This window comes from Aythya ferina (assembly GCF_964211825.1).
Source record: "Aythya ferina genome assembly, chromosome: 7".
Lineage (NCBI taxonomy): Eukaryota > Metazoa > Chordata > Aves > Anseriformes > Anatidae > Aythya > Aythya ferina.
In genome coordinates this window covers 31,168,011-31,182,787 of record NC_140302.1, presented here as the reverse complement: position 1 = coordinate 31,182,787, position 14,777 = coordinate 31,168,011, and the positions used below count along the sequence as shown (strand labels likewise).

The following is a 14,777-nucleotide window of genomic DNA, read 5'->3' as shown; positions in this document are numbered from 1 at the left end:
TTCCTCCTTTATGTTAAATACGGTTGTCAGGGTGGGGTAGGAAGGAAAAAAAATAAACCAGCAGAAGTTCCAGCGTTTCCCCAGGCAGCTTGCACCAGGACAAGCCGGGCTGGGGCCGACCTGCGAGCCCTGCTCCCCCTCAGCCCCCCGTCAGGAGCCTTCCCCGGGCGGATGCGGGTGAAGAGCTCCTCAGAGCCCAGCCACGGCCGGTGGGGAAGGAGAAGGGGTGGCACCGCCCGGCTGTGGCGGTGGCTGTGGCGGTGGCTGTGGCGGCGGGGAGGGGGCGAACCCTGCCCTCTGCCCTCTGACCGCCGCCGCCGCCGGCAGCATGGGGAAGGCGGAAGCGGCGGAGCCGGCCCGCCAGGCCCGTCAGGCCGGGGGGAGCGCGGCGAGAGGCTGAGGAGGCGGCGGCGGGGCCGGCCCCGCGGCTCTGCCCGCCGCCCTCCGGCAGCACCGACACCGTAAGGGGCCGGGGGAGGCCTGCGGGGAGCCCGGCCCGGGCGAAGGGGGAGCGGCTGAGGCGGGCCCGGGGCCGGGGGATGCCCTGCGGGCGGCGGGGCCGGCCGGCAGCGGGCGGGCGGGCGGGGAGCCGGGCTCCGGGCAGCGCCGGGCGGCCCCGGGAGAAGCTGGGGGCCGTGGAGGGGACGGGAATAGGACGGATGGAGCCGCCGGTAGGGCTGGCGGGGGCCGGGGGGTGCCAGGCGTAGGGAGAAGTGGCTGGGGAGCGCCCCGAGGCTGACAGGTGTCGGTGCTGGAAGTGCCCTGCCGGAGGCTCGCGGCCCCCCGGGTGTTGCTGCTTGGAAGATGATGCTGGCAGAGCAAGCCCAGAAGTGGTTCCCAACTCACGTGCAAGTCACGGTGCTTCAAGCCAAAGGGCTGAAGCCCAAAGGCAAAGGTGGCACCAACGACGCGTACACCATCATCCAGCTGGGCAAGGAGAAGTACTCCACCTCGGTAGCCGAGAAGACCCTGGATCCGGTATGGAAAGAGGAGGCCTCCTTCGAGCTGCCCGGATTACTCATGCAGGAGAACCCAGACAGATACATCCTGTACCTGATTGTCATGCACAGGTCGCTGGTGGGGCTGGACAAGTTTTTGGGCCAGGTGGCGATCAGCCTGAACGATATATTTGAGGACAAGCAAAGGAGGAAAACAGAGTGAGTGATGGTTCTTTGGTTTTGTTTGTTTTCTCGTTTTAATTTGTGTGCACGCGCTTTGGAGGGGGGATGGGAAATAGAAGCCTCGTGATTAAGGAATTTTGAAACGAAATTAGGACATTTCTTTCTTCTATGGTGCGTTCAAAGCCCCAGGCATATACAGTTATGTCAGTGGGGGCTGACCTCTTCCAAAGAGAAATTTACTGTAATCATAGTGGTCACCCAGCGCAGGGCAGGGCTGTCAATAACATTAACACTTTTTGACAGATTATTGTGTGCAACATGAGCTCATTACAGTCTGTTTTTCTAATGATTTCTTTTTTTCTGTTCTGCTAAAGGCAGAATCCCCGTTCAGCTTGTACCTGTTTGAGACTCACACTCTGAAGCCTGGTGTCATTCCCTCTAAAAATGTTTTTCTCCGATCGCTCCAACCATGTGTCTTTAAATATTTTATATTTATGTTTTAGTGGTTAATGAACTGTGACTTAATGAAGGTTTCCCACAGCAGTATGGTACTTTTCTGATCCTGTTTAGTCTTAGGCCGTGATCCTGCAAGCAGGCCTCTACGGAGAAGACAGAAGAGAAATTTCTGCCATTGTAGTAGCCTCCATTATTACCTACAGAATACTTTTCAAGTAAAAATGTTGTTTGCCAGCAAATTCACTAGAATGCAAAAAATAAAAATATAATTTAAAAAAGCATCATAGCAGTTTATTAGACTTAACAGTAAATGCATCTAACTGTTCTTGTGAGTCTGTTTTTTAACAAAACTAGTAAAATTGTTAGCATCTCTAGTGAGGGAATGGTTGTACCAAGATGTCTGGTGCCAGTGTGATTCATTGATTTATCATTCAAAGTGTATGGGAATAACTGTAGAGGTGTAAGTGTACTGCTAGCATGCCTATGACTAAATTATTTGTGTTTGGTTTAGCTAGATTTGTCGCACAGGAGTAGTACGAGAACAGCATGGAGACCTCTAAGCAAGCTGTGAGTGGTCAAAGATGTTCTGCAGCAGTTAAGAAGTTCCTGCCCCAGATGTCTTTCTTCCCTCCTCTCTCTTCAGTAGAGTAGAAAGAAACCCGTGCCCAAACCTCAGCTGGTAAAACCAAAGTTAGGCAGTTCTTCTGTTAGAGGTATCCTGCTAGAGGTGGTGGTTTATGGTGAGGTGGTGGACTTTGCATCAAAGTGACTAAGACTCTGGCATCGTTTATCTTTTGCTGACTGTGCCCTGGAGGCGTCAACCTCCAGCAGAGTCGGAGCAGACAGTTGGAGGCGGCAGTCAGTGCAGCAACACTAGCCAGATCTTGTTGATCACAGCCTGAAAACCATCTCAAAACCTGGTTCTGCTTATGTGGAGTGGTGGTTGAGGTTGAAGGAGCACCAAAGACAGGTCAAAGCTGTCTTTGCTTTGTGTTTGTTTTTTTTAACTGAATTTTTAACAAAGCAGTATGTTCACTAGCCATATAACAGGGAACAACATGTCCATAAAGAATCTGTTGTGGGTCTGTAGTGCAAAGTAATACACCTTTTAATTGCTTATCTTAAAAAGATAAGGCAAAACCAGTAGCGGTACAGTTATCTTTTTGCAATACATGTTAATGCCTCTAGCCTTAGGGTCTTAATTTCTGTTTACACTTGGTTCAAAAAGTTTCAGTGTTCTTCAGACGGGGATCTTAAATATTCTTTTAATCATCAGCCATAATTATCTTGAAAGTCAGTAGACAACTGCTTTAGGTTAAACACCTAGCTGCTCTGCAAGAAAAAGGTGAATGGATGACATAAAAATGCTACTAAATGTGAAAACTTTGTCAAACTAGATAAAAGTATGTATTCACAAACTGGAGGAAAATATGTAAATTATTCATGTATTACTGTGAATAAGAAAACCTGTTTCCCTTTGGGGATCCAAACACTTCTGCATCAATTTTAGTAAAAATAGTTTTGGAGTGTTAAAAAATTATCTCAAGAATTTATAACTGGCAAAATTAACATAGTCCTTGTCAATTCAATAAATATTCAGATCCTGCCAGTACTTTTTACGTGAAGTTGTGCTTAGCCCGGTTTCATATATGTTCGTTGTTCTTTCATTTCTTTCTCTGAAGTGTGAGAGAAGAACTCCTGCTACGTAAACGTGCAGCGATGCTTCCCCAGACCACCACTGAAAACGCGAGGGCTCCTGAGAGCGCTCTGTGCTGCCTGCGAGCTATGCTTCACCAGACAGGGGCCCGTCGGGAAACTTTTACAAACAGCCTAAGTCCTGTTTTCAAGAGTTACTTGAGCATTTAAGATTGCAAATCTTATTAGAAGCTGATGGGTGTTAGGCTTCTAGAGCCTAACAGCCCTACTTGTAAAAGTCTTGCGTGTAAAAGCGCAGCTAGATGGTTGCTTGGAGTTTTGGCAGCACGTGTTCTCCTACTGCTGATTTAAACTCTTACGAGGTAGGAGCCATTGAAAATGCACTTTCTTATTGTGGTCTTAATATGCTTAGAAACCAAAAAAAATGTGTCCCTTGGAAAATCATTTTGGAAAAAAAAAATAACGTGGTCCTTAAGCATTTAGATGTTTTTGAAATGTTATTGTGGTCGTCTCCTTTATGCCTTCGTGAATGCATGTCTGCTGTTGCTGTTTCCCATAAGCGTTAGCTGGAGATGTGGATGAAATATTTGAATGTGTATGTGAGAGGGGGGCAAACTTTCAAGAAAATACTCACAAATGTGATCTCAAAAAAATGCTTTCTCTTTCTTTTTTTCTTTTATTAAATCCTTTTTGATACAAAATATTCCGAGTCCGAAGTTGGCAGTAAACTGAGGGTGATATATTTGGACCTGAAGACCATCTAGCCGTGACTGTGGTGTGGGAACTGAGATATCCAGTACCTTTCAAGACCGAGTCCAATGTCTTTATTACCGAAGCATTTGATGGTTGAAAGCTATATTCATTGTTTCAGAAACACTAATCTGTTTTATTAAGCAATGTTTTTACTTTCAAATATGTTCAACAGGCTTGTGGTGTTATTAAATCCAGAGTTATTTTCTTATGTTGATGTAACCTTAACATTTCTTGCTTTGTTTGGGGATGAATGAGATCCAGTTATTTGATGAAGTGTCTATTGGTAATATTTCTACTTTTTAATATATTTAATAGCTTCCTCTTTCCAACACAGCTGTACATATGGTGCTGTAAGAGACAGACTCAAGAGTCACCAGGGTATTGCAAAAAAGATATTTAATATTCTACACAATGCTGAACCCTGTCAGCAATTCCCTAGTGCTTTTTTAGTAAGGAGGTATGAGAAGTGAAGGCTACCAGCTGATTTTGAATTCCTAGGAAGAGTACCGGGTGTGTGACGTTCAGCTTTTTGTATTTTTTTTTTAATTTAATATTTGATAATTTGGAAGAGGTACCTTTTACATATTCACTGCAGCTTGAAAAACACGCTAGAGAAAAATAATCCTTTTTTATGTATAATGTTTTTTGTTTGTTGCTTTTGACACCTTAAGAAAAATACTTTATGCAGTGAAGTTTTTAGGCAGAGGCCTCACGGTAAGATTTGCATGTCTGGTGTTCCAAGAAACTTGCTGTGACACAGGGTTTAATGAAACAAAGCAACGATTTAGTATAATTTAATAGTGAAAGTTCTGTATGCACCATCATGCAATGTCCTTTTTCTTCCTAAACTGATGATTTTTCAATTTCTTAAAAGTGAAAATTCCTGGAACAGTTAGATCCAGATGCTGCTCAGATGGTCATTTGCTAGGTTTCTTCCAGAGACCTCAGCCAAAGCATCTGCAGGATCCTAGTTCATTTTCTTTCTGCCTTTATGGAAATAAAATAAAAATAATGCCCATCGCATTGTGGTAGCTTTGTAAATTTGACTCTCTGGCGACTCTGCTGTAATTAGGAATGGGCAGGCGCTTTTTACTCTTTCTGTTCATTTCTCCAGGCTTGAAACTAGGCTCCAGATGTCTAGAGTTTTTAGTGAGTTTATTTAACTGTTTGAGAAACTTGGGAGATACGGCTTCATTGGAGGTACATTGAACATAATTCTTCTGATCTTAGATTTCTGCCATAGTTTATTTTTTTTCCAGTAAAATCCCATGGCATTTTTCCTTTTTATTCATACTGGTAAATACGTTGCATTTTTTTTTGGCCTGCTATCCTAGAACAAATGCACCTCTTTTGCTCTTGCAGTTAAATTTAAATGATGATGGGTGACTGTGCTGTTTTAAAGTGTATGTATATTTTTGTAATTATTTCAATTGTTACAATTCATAGTTGCCTTGATACTGCTGATGATCTGACACTGCGTAACATCAAAACAAATTTTTGAATTACTATGGAGTGAAAAATACCCATTTACTGACACAATTTACTGCAGTATTTTTCAGTAGCTTTCTTAATGACTGTGCTTAGTTGTTGTTTGTTTTTTTTTTTTTTTTTTTTAACTCCTGCTAAATGAGCACAACAGCAGAAAAGAGAATTTTCATTAGCTTTCACCATGATATTACTTATTTCATCAGCATTCATTTGGTCCTTGTTGTCCTCTAATTCCACATTATTTATTGTCCATTCCTTTATTAGCTTTCCTGGAGAGCTAATTTTATTACACCTTCAGCTGATTCAAGGTGCAACACTTCTCTGGAAGGTTAAATCTAGAGGGGGCAGGATGTAGTAGAGTTGTTATTTCTTAAATATTTTTTTTTTGGAGGAGACATTTTAGGTATGTGACTTATTTCCCCTTCTCCCTGGTTTCTGTAATACCTCAGCCTCCTCTCCACACCGTCAAATTGCAGCAGTATTGACAAAAATGTTTATCTGAGCAGAGTACAGTGAAGGAGTCTTGGCCTTATCTAAGATGTTTGTCCTCTGTGTACGCTGGCCATATAAAAGAGTCGCAAACAACTTCTCATGAAGCAAAGCACAAAAATTGAAGATTGACCTCGATCAATACCACTTCACATTAACGTACGTGCTTCTTCTTATGACTGCTGAGCTTCCTGAAAGAGAGGAAAATGTTGTGACTTCCTCCAAATTAATGTGAATTCCTTCTCGTCAGCCGCCCTCTATTATACGGAAAGGTTCCCCCTTCGCTTGCCTCTGCCCTGTCCTCTCTCATCTGCAGCAGCGTGAGCAGGAGGCAGGCTTCCAGTGCAGCTTGGATCGAGTCAGCAAACAACTGTGAATAAACAGAAAGCAGGGTTGTGGGGGGCTCAGTGCTCGTCAAGAAGCACTTTTATAAATAATTATACAAAACATAATAAATATTATTTACTGTTTCTGAGCCTTATGTTTATTTCAAACCAGAACAATGTATTTTGGCTCACTTTACAGTATTAAATAATAGTGGAAATGGCAGGCTGGAACAGAAATTATCAAAATGTTGTGGTTAAAGCAAGAGAGAAAAACTCATTCTGCTCTAGTCAAAAGTGGGAAGAGCAGTAATTACAAAATTTCTCAAAGGTACAAAAGCAGCATGGAGGATCCATATGGATTCGTTCTGTTGCTTTCATGGTAGCACTCAGGAAACAAACAAACAAAACAAAAAGAAGGAGGAAAGTTGGTAGTGGGGAACAAACAGAAGAAAAAGCTGCTTATGGGGGAAACCAAGAAGTGGAGCCCAGCTGTAGCTGGAACATAGCAATATTTTAAAATGGGCTAGCAATATTCCCAGCATTTAGGTTTCGACAACAACTGTGAGCATGTATCCCGAATAAGTCATAATTCTGACTCAGAGCCTGAGTGCCATCTGGACTGCAATCCTTCTGTGCGCCGGTTTCTGTGCACACACGCATGCTTCCACACACACAACTGAAATAGCTCGCCTTAATCCTCATACCTTCACTTATTTTGTTTCTGAAATAAAAGTTTTCACACGCGGTCTTCAGCCAAAACAATAAATAGTGTAAACGAAGACCGGTTTAATTACTTTGATTCCAGCTGATGTTAGCTAACCCCTTTGTACGGGTATTGTAATATGTGTCAGCTTCCATATGTTTTGTGGTGTTACAATGTCAGTCTGTAATATTTATTTTTAAACTCTACTTTGTATATCTCATTTCGGTTGGCTTCCAGAAAGTAATAGTATTCATCTTTGTGAATGTCATCACTTATCTTAATAAATAATCCATTTTCTTCTGCATTTCCCCTCATGCGCTATGGAGGCTGGGCTCAGTCCCTTGCCTTAATTTTCCTACTTTTCCACCTTTTTGGTGAAACTCCTGGTATGGTATCAGACTGACTTGCTAGGAAAAAATACCTCCTGTATTTTTTTGAAGGTGTGTTTGCTGCTAAGGAATTTGTTAGACAAGTCAGCACTTTAGATGCTGTTTTTTAGCTATTAGCTGGGGACGTTTCTGTTATTGAGATTTGGTGAAGTAAATTTCTTCATTGTACCTAACTCACACACATGTAATCTAACACGAAGTAGTTCCTTCCCATGACGGCTGGTGGGCATGTTCTGTCACTGGGATTTTGGTGGCATTTTTAGGGGCAGTTTGATAAGTACCTGCTGACCTTCTCCTAACTGGGTAGCAGAGTAATGTCACTTATCAGATCAGGCTACTGGTTTTGGCCATAAAATCAAGGTTAGAAACCATTCAGTAATTTGGGAATTAAAATCCGGGTTTTGCAAAAATCTTTGATTGCAAGTCAAAATTACAGCAAAGTGATATTAGATCGACTCAGTAGGTGTTTGTGGAGTGAAAGCAGAATGCCAGGTTTGTGAAGCAGTGAAATGAGGGGAAAGTTTCTTTGTCCCATCTTCAGCACTGGCAAGGAAACCGAGTCAGAAGATCCTCTTTCATGCACAGGTTGAATGTGCTGGCTAGAAGACTTCCAGTGCCTGTTGAAGTTGGTAGATAGGTATCCCAGTGGTTTTGGAGGCTTATAAAGTTGTATATGATTAAAATAGATGGTGATTTTTCATGCCCATACTGTTAATCACATATTGAGCAGAATAGGCTGAGTGATGCTTCTTCAAACAAAAGAGAGGACCAAGGCTTGGAACAGTCAAATTCCATGGCAGTGTTTGAGGGTAAGGCACCATGACATCAGCTTCCTGCTGTTAGTAGGGGGGAAAAAATAGGCTTTTTTCAAAATACTTGTTGAATGCAGGATGAAGGGTGTAATGGGAGTAGTATAGGTAAGCAAGAGTGAGTTGAAAAACAGAGTACATGGAAAGAAAATTAAATCAGCAAAAGGGGAATAAAAGAGCAGTTGAAGAAATTTTGTTGAAAATATAAATATTTATAGATTGCTAGCTATTTGGGTGGAATTAAGCAGACAAGATTTTTTGTAACTTTATTAATAGTAACTTACTTCACTTTTCTCCTTCACTCTTCCTGTCTGTCTTTCCTAAGGTACAGGATTCAGTGCTGCTCATCCCATACAATTTAATAATATGAAGACGATTGTTAGTGTCTCTCCCAGAAATAAGGCAGCTTTCTTTTTCCGCCCCTAATTGTAGGTGTGGCCAAAATTAAGTAATTTTGTCATGGTTAGAAAATTGCCACATTTCTGCAGATAGGGGCTTTGTTTTTCAGGGCGGACTGTGCAACAGGATTTTTCCTATTCAGCCATGAATCTTGATCTCTTTATGTGTTCGAAAAATTGCCAGCATGTAGACTGACAGTTTATATAATACTTACAGAATAAAAATGATCAGAAACCTGTGCAGGACAGGGAAAGCCCATTAGCACACTCAAAACCATATGAGAAAAAGAAACAATGGTTCTTATGATAGAAACCATAGGGGAGAAGAAGAAATTAGAGGGTGTATGGAGGATGTTGTCCTACAGGACATTGGAAGGTGAGAGCAAGAAGTATGAATGTGATTCAGGAGGCAATAGGGCTTCCTTTGAAGTTGAGAAAATTTGCCAGACTTTGTACAAGGTCTGTTTAAATAAAGACTGTCTGCAAGACTGGATGTAATATTTGGTTATTAAATAAAAGGGCATCTGCTCTCATAAAAGCCACCCTGTTTTGTTCGTGTATGTTATTGGCTATTTTCCTACTTTATTCAGGCTTTCTATAGAATAAGCTTATGGCAGCCTGACAAATGGAGCATTTATTGTGGCTAAAAGTACTGTAAACAAAACCAAAATAGCAAGTTTTATTGGCTTTTATAATACATTACAATTTTTAAAATTGGCAGTGGTATAGTGGAATTTAGTATTTTAAGATCAAAATGTTATCTGAAAACAGTGGACTTCATTTTCCAATTCTTTTTTCTATTATGTTCAGCACTGTTTTTCTATTTGTTGCTCACGCCCATGTGTTGTAGAAACAGATTCTAATAAGAAACATTTACAGACTCGGTTGCTTATTCACGTGCAGCTCCACACAAATGCGTTGCTTGCATTTATTCTCATCTGTTTAAAAAAATAATTATTTGCCTTTGAATTTGAAGAAAATCATCGAGTCTGCTTCTCATATTGTCCTGTTACGAGCTGAAGCATATGGAACCTTCATTGTAAGTTAATCGAGATAAACTCTCCAAGGTAACAAAAAAACCCTCCTTGAAATGCCTATAAAAATTAAATATATGTGTTTTATACACAGACCTGATCTAGCAATCATTCTTCAAATAGAAATTCCACTGAAGTCCAGAGGAATTTAGCTAGAGTAAAAAGTTTATGATCAAATTCTATTGGAATCAGAAGTAGCGTTGAGCCTGGTCCCACCAGGTACAAGGTCCAGTGCCTCATGCACCTCTATCTCACTAGGATAAGGAGAGTTTCTTTGTTTTTTCAGCTGAACTTAGTTTTGGTGTAAAGTTCTTCAAAGTCTGCTTTGAAAACAAATGTACGAACCGCAGACGTCGGTGTATGAGCTGTGTGCCGAAATGCTCTCCTTCAGACCTGGTGAATGTCAAAACAGTATGTGTGGGTATGCCATTAGTGGGGAGTGCTGATAGCGACATGGAGTAGTTGTTAGTTCATGATAAGAATGTCAATAATTGGGTTAAATTCAGTTTTAAATGAAAAGTTTTTCTTCAACACACCAAAAGCTTAAGAATTTATATCTTGATACTGCTCTAAAACAAGTTAGCATGTGTCGTATGTGTTTAAAGTTTCGGTTATTTTTAACTAGAAACATGAAAATCTTATCAGAGACATGATGTTTGAGAGATAAGAGTTAAGGGAAAAGAAAAATGTTTCTTTACTGTCTAGCGTGAACTAATAAATTTGAATGTCAAAAAGTATAAGCCTTATATATATTTATATTTGTTTACTATATAAGCAATCATGGACAGGGCTTTCTCTTTTTTTTTTTTTTTTGTCTTTTCACACAGACAAAATCTGTAGAAATTTATAAGCAAGGGCTTTGCTTGCTTGTTACATGTATTTTAATTGCTCTTTTTTATATAAAAAAAAGAACGTATATAAAAAAAAAGAACGTATGAACATAATTTCTTTTAAAGAGTTTTAAAGCCTATCTTGTCTTCCAGTTTTTGTGATGTTATGCATCATAAAAAAGAGAGTTACTCTTGTTTCTGCTGTGTATGTTTTCTTTAGAGACTGTAGATGAATTAAAGAGTTTCTGGAATCAGTTACCAAGAAGTGAAATTTTATTAACTAAAAGGAAAAACAATCCATCTTTTTTAGACACTTAACATATTTCAGTTTTTGCATTTCATTTAAAATACATAAGCAAAGTTATCTCACAGCAGAAGGAAAACTTTTAGGAAGCAAGTTTAATAATCCTGCATTAATTGTCCTTCTTTTTGAACTTGTGGATCTGCTGGTCTGGGTTCGTGTTGTCCAGTGTCAGGACAGAGGTGGTCTGATATTTCTTAATTATTCTGTTTTACTGTGGTATATAAAACATTTTGGATGTCGCAAGGCAACAGTAAAGTCCATAATGCACTTTACCCTTTCATTATTTCTTTGGAAGGTCACTTTTGAAAGTATTTTCTCATCTCAAAAAAAATAGTATCTCTTCCTGAAAACGTTATTTCAGCTGTCACCTTTAAAAATATTTATGAAATCTGAAAGGAAATTGAGGGCTATTTTTCTCCTTTTCTGACCTTGTTTTGTGTGTTTGGCAGTGTTGAATAATGCATGTGTAACTGCATAATCAATTTTGCATCTGTGTTGATAGGCAATTTCATTTCTTAGTCTCCGGTTCAAAAGTTACTTGATCATGACAATGTATTGTTGTGCTGGGATGCGTGCATTGCTCCTAGCAATGCATTACTACACGGGACGGTCTTACAGTAACTGTAGTGTTGCTACTACTCCTGTGTTTAGCTGAGCTTTGTCCTGGTCTAACTTGTGTAAGCACTGAGCTAAAATACATTTATTGTTACACAATTTTGAAATTAGTAATTCCATAAATCGTGAGGGATTTACACACTTTTTTGGGACTTTTGGTTTAGCTTCATCTCTAGACAGGTGGAAGAGCTTGTCCTTTAGGGGATTTGTCCTCTCCTCCCCAGACTTTTCAGGGAGGTTGAGAAGTGGTGTACTTCTTTTCCTTCATGGTACCAAGCAAATAAGCCATTGAGTACTTTAATACTTAGAAAAAGCTTCAAGTGGAGGTTTGAGACATGGTTCCAAAGCTTGTGGAAATAGTCCTAAAACTAATCCTATTGGTGACCCCCCAGAAATGGGGCAGGTGTTAGATACCCGTACATGCTCGCTGTTCTGCCACTGCTGCGTGTGGAGATGCTGTCGCCAGGGGTTCCAGTTGCAAAACCAAAATGATGATTGACTGTAAAATCATTCGAAGGTCTCAGATATTTCCTTGGTAGTGCAATTGACATGAATCATTACCAGTGGTTAGAAGGAAGGGAGAGAGGAAGAACATAATCTACCACATAACCGAGGCAAAAGCAAATGAGAATAGGTTAATGAATGAAATAGTTGGCACGTAGTAAGCATTTGGCTAATGCATCTCAGGTAAATAAAGACTACTTGAAGAATACCAGGGCTCCTTAAATAGCACGATAATATTTATTTGTGTCTATAATTAATGAGGTACAAATTATCTGTAAGTAGATGTGAGCCCATTAGGTCTGGTGAAGTTTAGTAAGCTTCCACTGAACTGACTTTGGTTCTTGCAACAAATGAATAGTGCAAAGAGCTTCATGCCTCTTTAGTTATTAAATGTTTCCTCTTTCAAAACCAAATATGGACTAAAAAGCTTTTCAATATTTTGATTTTTGGTATGGAATTTGGTTTTCCTATTTTTAACTGTACTATCCAGACATTAACCAACTAACTAGAATTGAATGACTAGCCTCCAGAAAACACAGCTTAACTTGTTCTTTTTCTCCTTTAAGGTGGTTTCACCTAGAGTCCAGACAAGGAAAAAGAACTAAAGACAGAGGTGAAATAAAGGTCAATATTCAGTTCATGAGGAATAACATGACAGCAAGTATGTTTGATTTGTCAATGAAGGACAAAACCAAATCCCCTTTTGCTAAACTAAAAGACAAAATGAAGGGTCGAAAAAATGATGGGACGTTTTCGGATACATCCTCTGCCATCATTCCAAGCACTCACATACCAGATGCAAACATAGAGATATGTAGTGGAGAAGTACAAATGAAATCAAAACCAAAAAAACCTTTCCTTTTGGGACCTCAGCGGCTATCTTCAGCTCATTCGATGTCAGATTTAACAGGATCACACGTCTCCTCAGAAAAACTAAAATCCAGCACAGTCGGCTACTCTCATCTCTTCAGGCGCCAGCTAGAATCTTTTGGTTCGGTTGATGAAGGCGGTAAGTAAAACTCATGCTACTTAATCTTGACAGTTATAATCACAAGTCACTGCTACTATTCAGAAGTCTATTTCTTTAGTTTATGATGCTATTCCAAGGCTAAATAGTTAATAATATATATATTTTTTCACTTTTGTTAGTTGGTGGTTACTTATAAATGCTGTTTCTGAGCATAAGGAATAACTTATAAGCCACAGTGTATGATAATTTATCATTTTTCATCTTATGTCCTCATTTAAGAGTATGTTGTAATGAAACATTGCATTCAAGAAAGAACTCCAGGCAAAATAATGTCTTCTGAAAAATGAAAGTGTCTTTAAAAAGTTTAAAAACTATCACCAAAGTTTTAAACCTGATTTATACGAAGAACTGAAAGTATTTTGCATTGTGCAAAGTTATTATGCAATAGACTACTGCTGTTTTCTGGAATGCCACGCTAGCCGCAGCTGTATTGTTTGTACAACCTAATTTTCACACAGAAAATAAGATTCTGTAGTATCTATTGCTTCCTTAAACGTTTCTGAAGCACCGAGTCGAGGCCACAGCTGTTCATTTTTAAAAATACATTAATTATTCAAGCATGTTTTGAACTAAGACTCAATTGGTAACCTAGAACTAAGTTAGAGTGGGTTCTCTGCATGTTGTAAGGTGTGCTGTACTATCTCATTGATAATGTACTAATAACAGATTGTTTGTAGGGAGTGTAAAGTCTCCACATAGAAGGACGTTAAGTGTCGATACTTCTAAAATGAACCAGCTTGACAGCACAGTTGATGAAGCTGCACTTGAAGCACAAAACGACCCATTTACCAATGTGAGTGCTTCGCTACCCCAGAAATTTGCTACACTGCCACGACAGAAGAATCCATTTGAAGAAAGCCCAGCAGCATGGGATCAGAACATAAGTCTGTTTTCCAAACCTGTTGAAATAAAAAAAGAAATGAGAAAAGAGAAAAGAGAGAAAGTTAGTCTTTTTGAAAGAGTGACTGGAAAAAAAGACAGCAGGAGGTCAGATAAATTTAGCAATGGGGGATCAGAGAGTTCTACGGACTTGAAATCACCCAGTGCATTTGGGGAGACTCATCAGGAGAGTTTTGATTATGAGTCGACTAATCCGTTTATGACAAACTTCAAGCCTACAAGCATGTTGCCATCTTCAAGGTAGGTTTCTACTGTACTTTGATCTGATATGTTGAATATGCTATATAAATGAAAATGCGAAGTGTTGACAAACACAATCTTTGTGCTTTATATACATTTATATCATTGCTTATCTGCTCCTAAGTAAAAGTTAGCAACTTCTAATACAGTTTTATTTCATTTAGAAGTTATATTTATATTGCTAATATGAACTCTGACTGTTCTAGGTTACTTGCGTTTGTGGAAGACTTTGTTCATGTTTCAAAATGGGTTCTTCCTGAGAGTCTTCTGCTTTCATTGAACATTCATCACTATTACAATGCTTTAAGTCTAGGGAAAGGTTTAAGTCTAAGGGAAAAGTGAAACAGAATAAACACATGGTGAAGAAAATTTGAGTAATGATAACAAATGCTCTTCTTCTTACCACTTGGGAAAGAAGTGGGTTTAGATTCTGTGTGAAACCTCAAGAGCGGAAGACCATTCTGTTTCTAAATGGGAGCATCTGCATGGGCACTATCATGCTTGAAATCATTTGGCTCACTGTAGCTTTCCTGAGTTCATGTGTATTCAAGGCCTTATACGAGACAGCAGTTTATATGCTAAGCAAAGTGAATTGAGTTACAGGGGGTGATAAGAAACTTTGATTTAAATAATCCGTTCTAATCTTTGTTTGCTTATCAACAGTTTACTTGTTTTCCTTAAATTAAAAAAAAGTGTATCCAAAATTTCATTTCCCTTCTGGCTTTTGTTTAC

General features: G+C 39.6%; 1 protein-coding gene across 2 annotated transcripts in view; it reads left to right on the top strand.

Annotated features, from left to right (window-relative positions):
- The first annotated feature begins 325 nt into the window (after positions 1-325).
- Positions 326-14,777, top strand: part of RAB11FIP2 (RAB11 family interacting protein 2) — a 35,819-nt gene continuing 21,367 nt past the window's right edge. The window contains exons 1-3 of one of the 2 annotated variants that reach the window (XM_084526363.1): positions 326-1,157; positions 12,442-12,888; positions 13,587-14,045. In XM_084526363.1, the coding sequence (XP_084382489.1) occupies positions 805-1,157; positions 12,442-12,888; positions 13,587-14,045 (1,259 nt within the window). In that variant the 5' untranslated portion in view covers positions 326-804. Of the gene's footprint in view, positions 1,158-12,441; positions 12,889-13,582; positions 14,046-14,777 lie in introns of both variants that reach the window. The other variant, XM_084526362.1, reaches the window with a different exon arrangement.